Source organism: Saimiri boliviensis, chromosome 1 (genome assembly GCF_048565385.1).
Source record: "Saimiri boliviensis isolate mSaiBol1 chromosome 1, mSaiBol1.pri, whole genome shotgun sequence".
NCBI lineage: Eukaryota > Metazoa > Chordata > Mammalia > Primates > Cebidae > Saimiri > Saimiri boliviensis.
Genome location: NC_133449.1, coordinates 161,586,442 through 161,605,178, shown reverse-complemented (window position 1 = coordinate 161,605,178; position 18,737 = coordinate 161,586,442). Strand labels below are relative to the sequence as shown.

The window sequence follows — 18,737 nt, the reverse complement described above, 5'->3', positions numbered from 1 at the left end:
TAATAATAAAAAATAATAAAATGCTAATAATCAAACAGTACCATAGACATGATTGTATATGAAACATCAAAGAAAATCCACATCCACCAACTTTATAACTCTATAACAACAGATTTTTAGAGGCTTCATAGCAGAAATGTTCACAGTTTACAGCACAATATGTACAGAAAGGTAACATACCTCACATTAGCATCAAGTTTGTCCATTACAGGAAATAAGCATGAGTGAGCTGGATTTCAGTGCCCACAGGGTCCTACAATGTGGAATTAAAAAGATGTTAAAAATGAAAGTAACATTGAAAAATGCAAGACTTTTTTTTTTAAAAAAAAGAAGGTCAAATAATTATTGTTTCCTATTATGACTTGTTTTGTAGAAATATTTTATAAATCATACTATAGCAAAAAGCTTTTGGCATATTGAGGTATGGTATAGCCAAGTGTCACAAAAGGTTTACTTACATCCTACTGATTGCTTGTTGACTAAAGCATATGGATATTTCTTTTTGCTCTGTTTATTGTTCTTTTTGTTTTTCCCAGAAACATGGCTTTTTTATGATCTACATTAGGACAGTAACTAGTGAAAATAGGTAGCTACATTCATTATGATTAAAACAGCACATTGCCTAAACTGGTCAATCATTTTGTTTCCTATGAGGATTTTTTTAAAAAGTAATAAATGTTTAAACCATTTTGAGGGTAGGAAATCACAGATTTATTTGAGAATCTAGTAAACTCTTGAGAACGGTCTGCCCCCCAAAAAATAGATATGCATACACACATATGCACACTCTCTAGAGAGTCTATGCTTCCTTGAACTCAGGAATTCAGTAACTCCAGGCCCATCTAGGAACTCCAGGCTAAGAATTCCCAGTTGAGGAGAGTTAACTTTCAAATTACCAAAGTTCCTCCATCACAGATTCTTAGATGACCTTGTAGTTTGTAATGGATGGGCAGTCACTGATCTCCACAAAATCAACCTTCTTAACGAAATATTCAGTTCCATTTTTGCAAATAATTCCTTTGTCTTCATCACATCTGTTCCACAGCATCATGAATCGATGAATGTAGTGGCAGGGCCAGACTGTTTCTTCCAGGGTCACCAGGAGGACGTCCTTTTCTTTCTGAGCATCATCATTCACTTCTCAGTAAAGAGAAGAGATTGGGAAAAAATAATCTCTGAGTCCACTCCTAGCTCTGATATTCTATAGTTCTGCTAGTTTTCGAATTGAATCTTATCAGGAAGAAACTGGAAATCTGTTTATCTACATAACCATGAAACTCAGCCTGGGCCCTTAGATACCTTGGCCAGGGTGAGTTAAACAGATGTGGCTGGCAGCCAGGAAGCGAATGAGCAATCACTAGATCTGGAAAGACCTGGACTCTGTGTGTTTTTCAATGTTTGTTTCTCAGAGCCTCTGACAATGAGCTCTCATGGGCATTTCTGGGCCTGGGGCGGACATGGGGAAGGCTCTACCTGCAGGACTCTGAGCCCCATTTCCTAATGTGAAGTAAAGAAGCTCTGTCCACATCTATCTGTTTTACATTTTGAATCTAGAATAATATTTGGTTGGAAATATACAAGTGCAAAGCCCTAACTATTGAAGTGATGGGGCTAAATCCTCTTTCCTCGTCTGTCTAAATTTTTTTCTGAGATGATCACATCCATCTGGTGGCTGAAAATACAGTACAATTGCAATACTATTCAATGTAGACTCCCAAAATTTTATCCCTACATCGAGTCTTTCCTAGACATAGACAGTGCCCATCCAGCATCTCAAGATGGATGATTAAAAAGCATTTCAAACTAAACTCTTTCCTTCTCATTTCCAGCACAAAAGCCTGCTCTCCCCCAGTGTTCTCTATCTCAGTAAATAGCCCACCATTTACCCAGTGATTCAGACAAAAAAGTCTTCTTCTCATACCCTAAGACCAAAACATCAGCAAACTCATTCTTTCTATTTTGAAAATGATTCCTGGCTGGGGAAAGTGGCTCACGCTGTAATCTCAACAGTTTGGGAGGCCCAGGCGAGTGGATTGCTTGAGCCTGGGAGTTTGAGACCAGCCTGGGAAACATGGCAAAACCCCATCTCTACAAAAAATTAGCTGGATCTGGTGACGTATGCCTGTAGTCTCAGATACCTGGGGGGTGGGCGTGTGAGATAGGAGGATCTCCCGAGCCCAAGAGGTCAAGGCTGCTGTGAGCGTTGATTATGCTACTGCACTCCAGCCTGGGTGACAAAGTGAGACCCTGTCTCAAGAAAAAAGAAAGAATACAAAAAAGGAAAAGAAAGAAAAAAAAAATTATTCCTTCACCTGACCCTTCTCATCACCTCTGGACCCAGCACCTGGGTCCAAGCCACCAATTTCTTTCTCTGAAATACTCACCCCCACCACCAACTTGTCTCCTGCCAGAATGATATTTTTTAAATGTAAGTCAGGTCATTTCTTGCTTGCATAAAATTCTCGTGGCTTCCTATCACACTTAGAATAGAATCCAAATTCCTTATCATAGCTAACCAGAACTTACATGATCTGGCTCCAGCTCTTCTACAAACTCGACTGTAGCCATGCCCTTCCCATTCCCTGCCCACCATTTCACTGGTTTTGCTACTTTTTGGGGCCATCACTGCAGACTCCCACCTCAGGGCCTTTTCACTTTGCCTATTTTCCCTGGAATGTGACCATATAGATTACTCCCTCACTTCCTTAGGGGTGCCGCTCAAATATCACTTCCTCAGACAGGTCTTCTCTCAACACCTAACTACAATTTCACACCCCATTTTCTAAAAATGACTATCCTCTTTCTCTGTTCTATTTTTTCTTCCCAGTATATATATTATATATACATATAGTCAATTGCTTTTTTATTTGTGATCTGTCTCACTCACTAGAACATACATTTCAAAAGGGCATAGGACACTGTCTTGATTATTGTGACATCCTCAGTGCCCTAGAAAAATGCCTAGTATATTGTATCCTCATCATAGATATTTATTGAGTTAACTAAGTAGTTCACTATTTTAGCGAATGAGGAAACTGAGACTTAGGAGTTTTTTATATTCACACTGGGAGGTAATATATGGACCATTCCAGAATACAATATTGTAATTTAAAGAAAGCAAAAGCATTATATCTGAATTAGTTACCCTTTGCTAAGTGTTAATAAGTGCCAGACATTGCCCTTTTTCTCTTCCTCCAACCTCCATCCTATAGCTGAAGAGAATGAGGATCAGAGAGGTTAATTGACTTGCCAAAGTCATACACAGCTAGCACTTGACTAATCTGGGGATAGAATTCAGGGCTGTGAATTCCAAAACTCCAGGTTTAGCTTACATCATTCTTATTGTACTTCCTTTCACTGGAGCAAGAGAGTATCCTGATGAAAATGAACATTTACTATAATTTTCTGCTATCCGTCCATTTCATCTTTCCTTGAGAATAGTGTCTTGCTTTTCCTTACTGGAAACACCCCTTCCCCACCAGTGATGAACACATCAGCAGGGCTGGTCAATCATAATGGTCCATTCCTGGCAACAAGAATCCCTTAGGTTACTGGCTGGACCAGGGAAAGCCAGGCCTAGAATTTTTGCTAGAAAGAATCTCTCTTTCCCCTGGTGTTGTCAGAGAGTTTGAAGCTGATGGTGGCCATCATTGCCACCCTATGGGAGGAGCTTGTCTGAGAAGAAAACTAACCCAAAGGAAAGCAGAGGAGCAACACAGGAAATGCCACTGTCCTGCCTGTATAATTTGAGGCTTAAGATCCAGCAGTGTCTTAAGATAATTTTACACTTGAATGTCCTAATTACTAGAGCCCACAAATTCTTTTTTCCTCCTTAAGCCAGTTTGAGTTGTGTTCCAGTCAGCAAGCAAATGAATCCTGAGTAATATACAATAGAATCAATATTGTATTGTTTTACAGATTTAAAGGAATGAAAGATGGATAGTTTCAGCTTTAAAAGCCATTAAAACCTAAAGTTCGTATCATTAAAACTGCATGTGAAAATCTTAACAGCCCAAGGAAAATCTTATATATTCATAGCATATACATTATTAGATTTTGTGCACTGAAACCCAATGAGCAAATTTAAAATGATTGCCTTTTAACAAACCAGTGAGATAGCATGTATTTTGTCAGAGAGAAAGGAACAGAGGAAGGAGGAGTTGATGATTAGTACCTATCCTAATTTGATTAATTGATTATGCTCCACTATTTTCTGCAGGGCTCACTAGGGAGAACTAATCAGAGCCATGATTATAGGAACATCTCTTGCTGGGAAGATTGCATAGGGTGAGGGGGATGTGGAAGGGACCAGTGCTTTTATCTTGCATACTTATATTTCTGGCTTCTTCACAAAACACTGCCTTACTAATTAAAAACACAATCAACCCAGAACACCTTCTATGTTCAGGTGCAAGTTGTGTCACTGCTAAAAATTCTGCCAATTCAAATCCATTAATACCTGGTGTGTATGCATGTGGGGTGTGAGTGTGTTTTAATGACAGTCACCCTGTACCCTATCACCTGGGCTAAGGGACAAGAAATTATACTCTCCATACTAATCCCCTTCAGATAAAGAGTCCTAGATCGTTGGAAAAAGAGCTTGGCAAGTTCTGGAAAAGGGATGGGTGAGGAGTCAAACAAACACTTTTACCATGTGAGGTAAAAACCCGTGTCTCAGTAGTCGCTCATGACCATGAAGGACAAGCTTAAACCACCGGAATTACTCAGAACATTTTATCTATCATAAAAGTAAAATTGCAGCAACAAAATCTCTATTAGATTCCCTTGAGCTTCTTTTTCTTGATGGATATATTCAGAATCTGAGTTTTCCTTATAAGACTAGGAGGAGGAGGAGGAAGAGCTTATTTTGTTTAAGCCACTCAATACCAATTCTATCTAATCCTAGGTTTTCTGGCTTTACGAGTTTTAAGGGCAAACCCAAAAGGTAAGTGCATCCCATCTTTACCCTTGTTTTTGATTTGGAATTCTCCAAAATATTGCTGTGGAACAGTTGTTAATGGTTAACAGAAGGTGTGTAGTTGCATCTCTATTATAAGAAGTGTGAGCACAAGGTTCACCTGTAAATAGTCCCCACCTATTGGAATGAAATATCGATGTAGTTTGGTACAGTGCCAACATCTGCCAACCTGGAGCTATGTCATAATCTCAGCTTGCTTTGCTGTGCTTTGTTTTGTTTTCTCTGGTTTTGGTTGCATGGATAGATATTCATGCATAACCATGCTTGGATTGACCACATTTTTAAATAGAGTATAGCTACACGGGTTAAATTTCTACATCAAAGGACATATCCAATACCCTTTTTTGGGGACAAGTGTCAGGAGTAAGTAAAACATTATTTATGTTAACAGCCAGACCAAGGGTGGGAGCCTGACATAATGGAATAATTGATTATAGCCCACTGGAGAGGGAGTTACTGGAACTAGGCCCTCCACTTGATCCTGCTACTAACTCATTGTCCTATTCTTAGGCAAGTCTGTTCACTATTCATGATCTCAATTTTCCCAATTGCAGAATGGAATGGGGCAGAGGATGAACCCCAGGGAGAAATGTCAAGTAATTGGAACTTCTCTAAAGTTACAGGAAACTTGTAGAATGTCTCAAATAGGTTCCATCCACTGATCAAGTAGAACAAAAGTAAAAGAAATGTGTAAGACTAGACATTGGATAAGAATTACCTGTCCAAAGGCTTGCTGTTGGCTTTCTTACCTCACTGCTCTAACATACTACCTGCCAAATGCACTAAAACACACAATCCCACTAGGATCACACAAGCAAGCAACCCTCAAACAATCTTATAAATTCTATGATAATTGTGATTTCCTTGTACCCGAAACTCTCTTGACCTTCAGTATGAAAAAAATCATCGAATCATCTGAAAACTTGCAACAGAGAAAATACTCTCACCAAATGGAAGAAAGAAAAATCCTCTCCTTGACTATTTACCTGGATTTTGTTTTCTGGGAAACATTCAGAATTTATAGGATGTTGTCTTTGCAATTTTTTGACCTTAATCAGCTGATACATTCTCTTTAAAAGAATTTCTGCCTACAAATTAGTCCCTCACCAAAAAACTATATTGTTTATCTAGAGCTCTAAATTGCAGTGTACAGGTAAACATGTGTACAAACTATTAAGAAAAAAAATAGTCTGTGTTCCACATGTTGAATCGTTATAGTGCTGGTAGTAAAAATGCCATTTGAACTAAGTCATTTAGAAAGATTTAATCCTAAATAAAAAGTTTCTAGCCATTTCATTTCCATAACTGAATATCCAATATGGAAGCCAATTCTGTTGTAATTGAAATACACCTATACTGATATGTACAATTAGAATGCAAAGGGTTTTTACCTTTTTTCAAAGTAAATGCACATTTCTCAGCTGGGTAAATTTATATCACAGCTGGTAAGTTTAGCATGTCTGTCAAAAAACTGATATATAGAACAGCCCTTAACCAATGAAAGGATATTTAAGAGGCATATCCAATCTACCTTTGTTAAAAAAATGGGCTGGGTGCAGTGGCTCACTCCTGTAATCCCAGCACTTTGGGAGGCCGAGGAGGGAGGAGCACAAGGTTGGGAGTTTGAGATCAGCCTGACCAACATGGTGAACCCCGTCTCTACTAAAAATACCCCATCTCTACTAAAAATTAGCTGGGCATGGTGGAAGGTGCCTGTTATCCAAACTACTCAGGAGGCTGAGGCAGGAGAATTGCTTGAACCCAGGAAGCAGAGGTTTCAGTGAGCTGAGATCACACGACTATACTCTGGCCTGTGAAACAGAGTGAGACTTCATTAAAAAAAAAAAAAAAAAAAAAAAAAAAAAAAAAAAAAAAAAGAGGTAAAATGGACTTCCATTTCATGTAGTACTGAATGGGATCTATGTAGAGTGTTTCTATAAATCAGGTTTATTTTTTTTCAAAGGCAGAGATTATTTTTCACCAAAGAATATGATGAGATACCAAGAAATCAGAACAAATTAAGTGTGAATCTGAGAATTTTGTGGGCAAAAAAAGAGAAGATTTAGTGTATGTGCTTTTGGTATCACTTGATTAACATTTCAGCTGCTTTTGACCAAAAATTCTGAGAAAAGAGATATAGTACCTGATCAGTAAGCATCTGAGAATAAATGGCATGGCATAATCTGAAAGTTCTACTTGATAATTAGAGAAGGAATTAGCCTTGTCTTTGTGGCTCCAGAGGAGAAATGGGTGCAAGGCTCAGGAGAAGTTGGAGACTCGCTGTGAGGGAGATCACTTCAATCATCGGTGCTGTCCAATTATTGATCTGTGTGCCTTGGCAAGCGACAGGATCCACCTCCGTGGGAGGCTTAGAGGCCAGAAAGCCAGCATTCAATCTTAGATGATTATGAATTCTGATGAAATCCAGGAATGCAATGAGAACAGAACTATTTTGGTTCTCAAGTTTAGGCATGCATCAGAATCACCTGGAGGCTTGTAAAAACAAAAATGCTGGCCCCTACTCCCAAGTATCTGATACAGTAGTTTTAGAATGGAGAATCCGCATTTTAACAAATTCACAGATACGACTTCTGCGGGTGGTTCAGGGACCACTCTTTGGGAACCACCGTGGCAAAACAGCAGTTCTTCAAGCGTTGCTCACATCCCACCGGAGAAGGAACATGGAATTCGGCAGTAGGTATCTAGAGCACTAAGTACTCATCGGATCACACGGTGAAAAATGGGCTCTGTTTTCATTTTCTACTTTAGTCACTGTTGTTTACATTGATGAAGAGGACTCAAATAGGCGCTAGTTTATGAAAACCCTCTTGTTATTTTTCTAATCTCTCTTTTATAATAAAGAAGAATAGGTCTGAAGCTCACCATTTTTTTTTTCTAGAGACATTGTTGTCTTAGTTGGTACCCCAAGAAGCAGATCTTATGATAAGGACTAAATGTACATAGTTAATTTGGCAGGTGCTGGTACACTGATAGGAGAATAATAATATTAAAAAAAAAAACAGAATGAGACACAGCCAATAAGATGTGTATTATTAAGCCACTGAAACTTAATCCCACAAGGAAGCATTGGGAAATGGTATAAAACATATGCCTCAGAATCATCCCAGACGAGGGGGTAGGAAGGTGGAGTATAGATACTCCCATATCCACCATTTATTGGTTAGAACTATCCACAGTGGAACTTGGATTCTCAGGCACCTTCAATTTATTGTGCTTGTGTGCAAAGGGGATTCCAGTAGACTGACACCAGCCCTGCAAAAATGTTGCAGGTTCATCATTGGAAGTCTGATGGCTTACACAGAAATGGTCAGGGAATCTGCAGGGAAATGCAGCAACACCAGCATTGTCCATTCCAGCTATTTCGCTGAAATCTAACACAAATACATTGTTCTTGGTATATTGTATTTATTTTTACAGATGTTTTCTATTTCTTGCAATTGGTACTGGTTTTTGCTTTCATTTCTGTTTCTTTATAAAATAAATTTATTTAAGGAAAATTAATTGATCTAAAGAAAAATGTTACACAGTTAATGTTCCAGATGGTATGAAAGGGTGGCAAGAATCACGAAGTAGAACCCGAATGAAGTTTGAGAAATGCTGGCATAATGGTTTAAAACAGGTGTTGGCATTTTTTTTTCTGTAATTGGCTATTTACCAAATATTTTAGGCTTTCCAGAGCATAAGGTCACTGTCACAACTACTCAGCTCTGCTATGTCATATGAAAACAGCCATAAAAAAATACATAAATGATGGACACAGCTGTGTTCCAATAAAACGAAATACATGGACATAGAAATTTGAATTTTATATAATTTATACTTATCACAAAATATTATTCTCCTTTTGATTTTTTCAAATAATTAAAAATGTAAATATCTTCTTTTTAGCTTGCAAGCCATACAGAAACAGGCAGTGGGCCAAATAGTTTACCAACCCCTGATTCAAAGCACAACCCTGGAATCTGTCCTACTTCTGTTAATTAGCAATATGACCTTGGGCAAAATACTTGACTTTTCTTAGCCTCAACAGCCTCATCTGTATAATGGGGGTAAACATACCAACAACCTCACAAGGTTGATGCAAAAATTAAAAATAGAAAATGAACATTTATAAAGCAGGTGCACAGTGAGTTCACAGTATGATATTAGCCAGCTGTTGTAATAAGGTGGACTCCAGCTTTTCTGTGTTCCAATCGTTGGAGGGTACATGTTTCCTACTCTGCTTCTTCAAAAAGGCAGCTGGGCACCATCTCGCCTACTTTGGGATATGGTTACAGAAATTATTCCTCTTCTCTATAAGATAAGCCTCTTAAGGGCTGAGCTTGAAAATGTCCAAGGGTTCTTGTCATTATTGATTTCAGAGGCCTGGAATTGTGAGCAGGTCATACCAAAATTTACATTTGATCTAAATTAACTCATTACAGCTAGCATTTTGAATCTTACAGAATTATGCTGTTGATAGAAGTGCTTCTCAAACGTTAGTATATCTAAAAATCTCATGGCAAACTGTTGGTTCAGACATCAACATATTCAAAGCATTTTTGAATCAGTAGGTTCAGGAATCTTTCTTTTAGCAAATGCTCCAGTGATTCTGATGAAGATGATTCCTGGAGAGCAGTTCAGGTAGAAACCCTGCACTGCCAGGATAGAGTGCAATTCTGTCCAGGTGAACACACCCTTCTGAAATCCTCTTTAATGACTTTTCTGTATCTGTTTAAATGCCTCATTGGCTGAGAGACTACGATTATAGCATATGCTATGCGTGCCAAGAGGAAGGTTTCTGCAGGCATGTCTACCTCTACTATCCTCACTCTGTGCTATTTCTTCTGAACCTCATAAATTAGGAAACCACTTATACAGAATTCCCTATTTCAGATATCATGTGCTGATCATCATATCTAATGAAACATGCCAGTGCAATCTTAAAAGACATAGGCTATTGAGAGCCTCTTAGATGAAAATTCCTGAGCAAAATCTGCATGTTTCCTAGACTAATAAAATGTCACCTCCTGAAAGATTGCTGTCTACAGTCTCCTACCAAGAGTTTCTAAACCAACCCCTGGAGAAAAAATAAAACCATACCCACAGATTTTAGAGTGGTCCATTTACACAGAAGAAAGGGCTCCCAGGGAGGAAGCAGAAGAAGAGCAATGGCACATTTTTATAACAGACCAAGAACCTAACCCTTCCCATGCATTACCTCATTCACCTTCACAGCACACTATGAGGAGGTTTTGCAATTATTCTCATTTCACAGATGAAGAAACTGAGGCAAAGGAAAGAGGAGCTGCCCAAAGCCATTCCAGGCAGTGACTCCAGAGCCCAGATCTTTAACCATTAAGTTATCCCACAAAATATCCAGATCTCAGTGGTCCCCATCTCAGCTTGCCAAGCTTAATTTACTAACGAGTATTTATTTGGCCTCTCAAGGCTTCCAGAATATCTATCAGCACTTGAAAAAAAATAAGTTTTTAACTAAGGCCCAACTTTGCTTTTGGTATCATGTGACTTTGAGCTCTTTGCTTTGCCCTAGGTTTATAGCTGTTCACTGTGGTTAAGACATCCAGCCCACCTGTCTTATAGACCCGCTGCTACTCATGAAGCTCAAATAAGATAACATATGTGAAAGTCCTCTGAACATTGCAAAAAGTTATCCAAAATGGTAATTTCTCAGTCTGTCATTTTCATAAATTATTTTTAAATATTGAGAAGGAAAAAAAGAGTTCATTCATTTTATGAAATCATCTGTGTCAAAAATAAAATTTTTCAGATGTGAGGTAGATTGTAAAATACCAAAACTGTTGATCTTTGGGGGAGCAAAAAAACACTACTACTTAGAAGGTGGACGATTTTTTGTGGTTCAATGTAATAGAAATTATGGGAGCTTTAGAATCAGATGACTTGGGCACTAAACATCGCTATTCCACCACCTCAACTTCAGTGAGTCTTTCCTTCTCCCTTTCCAGAGGAGACAAAGCTGCTTGGTGGTTAAGAAGGTAGTTTGGGCCAGGAGCGGTGACTCACACCTGTAATCCCAGCACTTTGGGAGGCTGAGGCAGGCGGATCACCTGAGGTCAGGAGTTTGAGATCAGCCTTGCCAACATGGCAAAACACCTTCTCTACTAAAAGAACAAAAATTAGCCGGGTGTGGTGGTGCACGCCTGCAGTCCCAGCTACTCGAGAGTTTGAGGCAGGAGAATCGCTTGAACCCAGGAGGTGACGGTTGCAGTGAGCTGAGATCATGCCATTGCACTTCAGCCTGGGTGACAGAGCAAGACGTTGTCTCAAAAACAAAACCAACAAAAAAGAGAAGGTGGTTTGGGAAGTCAGACTGCCAGTGTTAAGTCCCAGCCCAATCACTTCGTCATGAGTGGCCTTTGGCAGGTCATGTCACCTGTCTTGGTTTGTTTCTTCAGCATAAAAACAAGAACAAGAAACAACAACTTTGCAATCATCCAAAAAATGGATTGGTGAATAGACAGAAATATGACAAAGCAACTACGGTCAAATGATAATTATAGAATCTTTTTGGTGACTATATGTGTGTTCACTATATAGTTCTTTCAACTTTCCCCTTAAGTTGTATTTTCATAATAAAATAATGAAAAATAAGCCCCCAAAAGGGCAACGACAGGGTTTTTAGAAAAGTTAAATGAGATACAGAGCTCTCAGCAATGCTCATGGTAAGTGCTTGGCATCAGCAATGATGATCTACTGTACAGGTAGAAGATGGGGTACAATCTGTGAGTTAGGTCATACTAGGTGAACAGATGTGACAAACATGAGCAAAATGAGAAGCCAGGCCACATGACACAGAAACCAGGTGGACAGAGAGGAGCCAGGATGTGCCCTCTGTAGCATCAGAGTTCAAGACAGATGCACTAATGGAAGGATCAGGATGTTGTGTCAGGGTTGCCTAATGTGGAGGAACCTCAAAAACAAAGGCAGATTGTCTTTATAACAAGCCACAGTATGTGATTCTCTGTCCAACATCCCTTTTGGAGAAGAAAAATACTGGCCTTGAAGTCAAACCTGAGTTTAAATCCTGTCTTTGCCATACTAGTTGTGTGATAGGAGAGGACATTTATTTGGGCATCCACAAGACCACTTGTGATTGGAAAAATCGACCACGACCACAGGGATGAGCCTATGGCAACTATGCTTCTGCTATGGCTTCTTGGCCATAAACAATTGAGCCAATCAGATCTCTTTCTTGAGAATCTGAACTAAGAGAACAGACTCCTGGGAATGTGTACCACTAATGGCAGAGCAATGGAGAAAGGGTCATGAACTCTGGGAGCGGTGTTTTCCAGAGTTGGCTGGTTTCCCATCCTTCCTGGAGTTCAGTTCTTTAACTTCTAAGGAAAAGTACTATTATCTTTCAATGCATTTCAACTTTTTTGTTTAAATAACCAGTGTTGGCTTCTATTATGTATAACCAATAAATGTATTTACTAATACACCTAGCCTTCTAACTAATACAAGAGTTTTCTTAATGTGTCTAGGCCTTAGTTTTCTCATCTGTCAATAAGAGAATACTTTTCTCAGGAATTGGTAGAAAAATGAAGGAAGACTAGATGTATGAAACTCCACAGCCTATCAAATATTCAATAAATATTATGTCAAATCTGAGTTTCAGAACAGAACTTTCTGAGCAAGTACTTAGAGACACCTTGCTTGGATGAGGAATGTGTAATCATAAAAAAAAAATAGATGCTGATATTCAAGAAGAAGGAAGGAGTTGATTGAGTTTGAAATTTGGTTTTAAAAGAAACTTTCTGATTGAAATATCAAAAATTTAATTAGTTATACATAAATGTGCAGACTTAAATTTCTGTTGGATTTCTCCATAGTGCTAATGTGGATTTGAAAGGGAAGAAATACAAACTGGATGGGCAGATAATATAGCTTTTTTAACTTAAAGAGACTCCAGAATTTATCTAGCAGTAGACAAGATATTAAAGGAATTTTGATTTGGATTACTCTGTGAGTAATGAGGAATTTTATCATCCAGATTAAGGTAGCAGTGAGGGTAGGTGGAGACAAGAAATATGACAAGATCTAAGACTAGAATTAATCCAATCTAGAAGTACAATTGTTGAGAAAAAGCAAAGGTTTTTCTGAAACTCAAAACAAGAGGCAATGTTTAGTTGCTTAGCAAGAAATGTCAATTCATCCCTAGTAATTTATTGACCTTTCAGTCTGGTTCCACTCATTGATTCTCATTAATCCAAATGTTTAGTTATATTAAAATCAAATATATTTTCATTCTAAAAATCCAGGTGGCTGGATTTTGAGTTTCATTTTCATTCTTCAGGTCTTAACCCAATGGTTCTCAAACAGTGGTCTCAAGACCAGCAGCAACATTATCACCTGTGATTCTATTAGAAATTTAAAATCTCAGACCTCAACCTACCAGCAGTCTATGTTTTTTAAAATATTTTTTAATATATAATTTTTGTGGGTACGTAGGGTACATGAGATGTTTTGATACAGGTGTGCAATGTGTAATAATCACTTCATGATCATGTAAAATGGGGTATTCATCCCCTCAGGCATTTATCCTTTGTGTTACAAATAATTCAATTATTCTGTTGCTCATGGAAGTTGGAGAACTACTATCTTAACCCAATCATGAGGCTGGTAAAGCCAGTGTTCTATCATTTATTCACTGGCAGTTACCAAACCGGTGAATTTGTTGATACAGTGTCTTAAAAAAATAGTCAACCTTCTTAGACATGCCTTAGATTTGCAAGCATATTAGTTATTGGTAATTGGCAGTCACTCTTACTCTGACTATATTTAAGGCTAGCCCTATGAATAACTCTATTTGATAGCCATTTACATTGTATTTCCCATCGTTCAAATGTGTACCCCTTTCTACTGCCTTAATAGTATAAAAAGTCAACAGCATGCCGAATGAAAGAATCAAAGGGCAAACCAAGAAGTGTAACGAGAGAGTTGATTTAAAATATGGCAACTTTAATTTTGACAAGAGAAGAAATATCTAAAGTCTAGATTGATGGTAAGGAGATGTTAATGGAGAAATAAAGATATCATACATTGTTCCTTTCTCCATCCTTCCTTTCCCCTGCACCTTCCCACTTTTCTATTACCCAACCTTGCCACCACCTCTCTCATTCTACATATGCCTTTGAGCTATTTCTGAATAACAGAGAGGGTGTGATGAAATAAAAATGAGTGAAATCACATTTCAGCTCAACACAACTCACAAACTCATAGTCTCTCCTGTTTTCTAAAGGCAGACTTGGATCTACAACTGGGCTTGGGGATATCTAAGCTCTTTTCCACCCTGTAACACCGAGATCCCATTCACGCAAGGCATTATAGTATGGAGGTTCAGAGCATGGACTCTGGAATCAGACAACACAGGATCCCACCTCAGCTTCACTACTCCATAGCCGAGAGAACTTGGGTCATTACTTTACCTCTCTGTTTGAGTTACTTCATTGCTAAAATGAGAGTAACAGAAGTATCTCTTTCATAGGATTCTTAATGAAGATTAAATAAGATCATTTTCATTAAGCATTTAGAACAGTGTCTGGCACATATCAAGGTCTAGATTAATGTGAGCTATTAAGATTATTATTATACTGCCTCCCAAATGCTCCTCAGCCTTCAGCAGCATGTTGAGCATTTCCAGGCATAGCAACAAGGCAGTGAAAACCGGGAGGGATAAAGGTAAATGTGTGAGGGTGATAAAGTTGGAAGGGAGTGGGAAGGCAGCTAGCAACACAGCAATTCATCTGTTTATTTAAAAACTTTGTTGTAAGACGTTTCTGTACAAGGTTACAAGACTCGTGCTTGAATTACAGCAGTGGTTTTCAGCTGAACTGGTGGGAGGAGGGGTACTTTCCCACCCATCCTCACAGGACATTTAGCAATGCCTAGAGACATTTCTGGTTGTCACAAGTAGGGGTTGCTACTGGCATCTAATAAATGCCAGAGACGCTGCTGAACATTCTATGGTGCAGAGCACAGTCCTCACAACAACGAACGATCCACCTCGAAATTCCAACAGTGCCAAGAAATCTTGAATAACTGCATGGTGTGAAGTTACCTTAATAAGGCCGGACACATTTTTCAGTATTCAAAAGGCAATGATATGGGAGATTCCGGCACTTGATGGGAGGTGAGAATGGGTAACCTCTAAGACTCCTCCAACTCTAAGGCTTGATGTATTCAGTTGAGCTTCAACATCAAACTGAAGTCAAGAGTGTACTTCAGTCTTTCCCTCTTTGCCAGTTTGCTTTTCCTAACAACAAATTGAATTTTCATACCAACAAATTGACTGGTTAAGTATCAGAAGGTAACCATAAAAAATTAGATGAAATGTTTCTTGCTAAAACCAAGAATATCAATGACAATCAGAGAATTTTGGCATTGAGAGAATCCTTGGAAATGATCTAGTGACTAGATTCTTGCTGAAATCATTAATCACATTTCACAGGTGAAGAAACCAAAAGTTAGAAAAGCAAACAAATGATCTATGTCACAAAATGATACCACAGCCATCATCCAGATTCTTCCAAAAACCTGATTTTGCTTGTTAATCAGACAGTGATAATATCAAGGGTGTTGACTTCATGTATTTGCTTTGCATTTTTTCAGTGATCACAGTCTATATCTATTCCTATCTCCAGAAACTCCCAAATAAAGGTCTTACTTGGTAAGGTAGTGGCAGTGGGAATGAAAAACATAATAGATTTAAGAGGTATTGAGAGAAAACAGATAAAACCTGCCTGTTGATGAAAACGATGGCAGCTACTGATGAAGGAAGAGGAGGAATAAAAAGGTGACTTCAGTTCCCAGACTGGGTGATGTAGCGGATGGTGGTGTTCTTTAACAGGCAGAAAAATCAGGAGGTGGTTTGGGGTAGCAGGATGCTTACGTTGGGTTTCAGGTGCTGTCCTTTAGTCTGTGAAGCTGGGGGAGGAGATGAGGAGATGAATAGAAGCAGGGAGGCCTGGAAGAGCAGGGTGAAATACTACACATTTGATTTGTTGGCTACAAGGACGTGGTGGCCCTAGAAGGAACAGCATCAGGACTGAAATCCAGATAACTCAGAGGAACCAGAGACATGACTGTCCTCTGGGACCTCAGGCCTCCTTCTGCTCCATATGAGCTGGACTAAACACTCCCTGAAGCTCCTGCTAGCTTCAGTGGGCTACAATTCTCCTGGCATTTAAATAACGACTGTGGCTCTCCTCTATAATAATAATTATAATAAGGCTATTTCCCATAGGAGGGAATGATGCAAACATGAGAGAGAATTTAAGATGAAAATGCATGAGGAAAATAAACATGATTAAGAAATCACTTGCTAACGCTGCAAAACCTCTACTTTTTACTAATTTTTTTCCTGACACTCGTATATTTCCTAGGTGAGAGCTGCTCTTCAGAACTCTGCAGGTCTCATCCCTGCCCTGACTTTTTCTGGTTCTCAGGGCACCGCAACCATCACCCACGTCCTTTTCCTTCACAATCTGGCTCACCAGGAGCATGTAACAACATCTCCCTTGGTCACTGATGCTGAAGTTCCACTCAGGGGACAGGGTAAATATCCACTACTGCCCGCCACAGTCACCCACAGCTTTAAGGCCCCCAGAATCCATCCCAGCAATTGAAGACAGGGAAGGCAAACTTGAATCAGTGTCTTCCCATCAAAAGTCACCTTTGGTTCATGCCAAACCTGTACCCTAAGAAACATTCCGTTTCTTCATTTGATTGGACCAAATGGAAATCAAGCCAAGATTTTCTCTTAACATTGAACTCTAGGAAGACAAGCTCATGCCTACCACTTTTTCACCTCTGCCAGCTGCCACTTCCTTGTATCAATAGCCACTTCTCCCAAAGGCAACTAACAGCACAGGGCCACACAGGGTAGCAAGCTGTGAGGAAATGCATCTGAAATTGGGATTGGGATTCCGTGAAAGGCAACTGCAGGATGGTTGTGAGTACCAGCAGTGACCGACAATGTTTTATGCAGCACAGTGTACCCACACACTCATGCCACGTACACACAGCCAGGTGGACGCTCAAGACACACTCTCTTCTCTCTCTCTCTCTCTCTCTCTCTCTCACACACACACACACACACACACACACACACACACAGAGCACACTCTCTGCTCTGTACATCGAGGACCAGTCATAGAGTTCACACACACATCCAGTTCCGCACTTGGCTATGGATGCACAGCCTATGCTCTTTCTTACACACAGGCACAAACACACATCTTTCCATACACAACCTTCCTTGTATAGTCAGTGAGCACACATGCAGTTTCACAAGTGCAAAGCACCAGCCCCAAGCCCACAGTGGACCCACGCTGGAAACACGTCGTATACAACCAGCCAGCCCACCTACATCCTGAGCCGCCAGGCACGCAGCCCACCCTGCCGCAAAGCCGGGTCTCCTGAGTCCAGAACCCCCAAGCCCCCGACCCTGTCAGGCTGCCCCGCCCCCGCCGCGTCCTCGCTGGCACCTGTGGGCTCCTGCGGTCCCGACCCCCGGCGCACTTGCTGCACATACCCGCTGCCGGAGGCGAGGGAGCGACGCGCCCTGGCAGATCCGAGCGGCCACCCCCAGCCGCGGAGCCGAGCTTCTGCTGCCGCCGCTGCCGCTGCGCTCCCAGCCGCTGCCTGCGCCCTCCCTGCCGCCCCCTCGGGTGCGGGCTCCAGCCCCCGCGCTGGGGAGCCGGCGGGCGCGAGGCGCGGGCCAGGGGCTGCGGGCGCAGGACCCCAGCCCCGGATCACCTGAGCTCGCCGCGCATCGTCCTTCTCCCCTACCGAGCCGAACTCCGCGGGCTCAACGAGCCCCCAGCCCCGGCGGTCCCTGCTGCCGCCCCCACTGGGCGCCAGGGACGGCGGGGGTGCCGTTCTGGCAGCAGGGCGCACAGGGGAGTGGGCGCAGAGGCGAGCTGCAGCGATCTCACTCGCTCAGGGCTGACCAGCACGCACCCTCCCTGGCCGGAACGCTGCCCATCTGATGGAGGGCAGGAGGGAGCCCGCGGCTCACTGCAGGCTCCTGGGTGACCTTGGACAAGTTGGTCAGCCTCTCAGTGCCCACTTCCTCTATTCAAAGACAATAAACATGAAAGCGTTTGTGGTGTCTGTGCCAGGGGAAATCCTACCCCTGTATAGTTTTACTTCCTTCTTATGCTTCTGTCTCTGCCAGTGCACGGTTAGCTTGGGAGGAGGGTTCAGAGTGAGCTCCGTAGCACCTTGGCGATAATACTTAAGTTTTCCAGAGGCAATGATTCCATTTACCTGACGTCTTCTTAAATGATCCTGCCCAAACTGTTAGCCCACCATTTGCTGTCTTAGACTGTTCTTCCCAGCTTTCATGATCTGTGACCTTGAGCGTGTAATTAAACAAAAGTCAAGCCTCAATGTTCCCATCTGTAACACGGGCGTAAAGTCACACCTGTGTGGTGCTGGTGTGTCAGTGAGTCACGTCATCCGTAAAGGACTGTGAGAGAGTGGAAGACATTTTTCCTCAACACATGTGACAAAGGCCTCAAATTCCAAGGATAAAATAATTCAAGAGTTAGACTAGGCATGTTGGGAAGGACAGAGGCGAGCAGAACCTTCCTTCGAGTCAGGCAGGGAGCCAAAGGGGCTACTGGGTGAATAATTCAACCCCTCAAGGGTCACTGAGGTGTCCTGGAACCTAAACAAAACAGAGAAGCTGTGGACAGTGATTAACTTGTGA

At 40.9% G+C, this 18,737-nt stretch overlaps 1 protein-coding gene across 3 annotated transcripts in view; it reads right to left on the bottom strand.

Moving 5' to 3' along the window:
- HTR4 (5-hydroxytryptamine receptor 4) overlaps positions 1-18,135 on the bottom strand; it is a 198,826-nt gene extending 180,691 nt beyond the window's left edge. Inside the window, exons 1-2 of one of the 3 annotated variants that reach the window (XM_003933996.3) lie at positions 17,556-18,135; positions 181-253 (exon numbers count right to left, since the gene is read on the bottom strand). In XM_003933996.3, the coding sequence (XP_003934045.1) occupies positions 181-206 (26 nt within the window). In that variant the 5' untranslated portion in view covers positions 207-253; positions 17,556-18,135. Of the gene's footprint in view, positions 1-180; positions 15,947-17,555 lie in introns of all 3 variants that reach the window. The other 2 variants (XM_003933995.3, XM_074379593.1) reach the window with 2 other exon arrangements.
- Between the last annotated feature and the right edge of the window lie 602 nt (positions 18,136-18,737).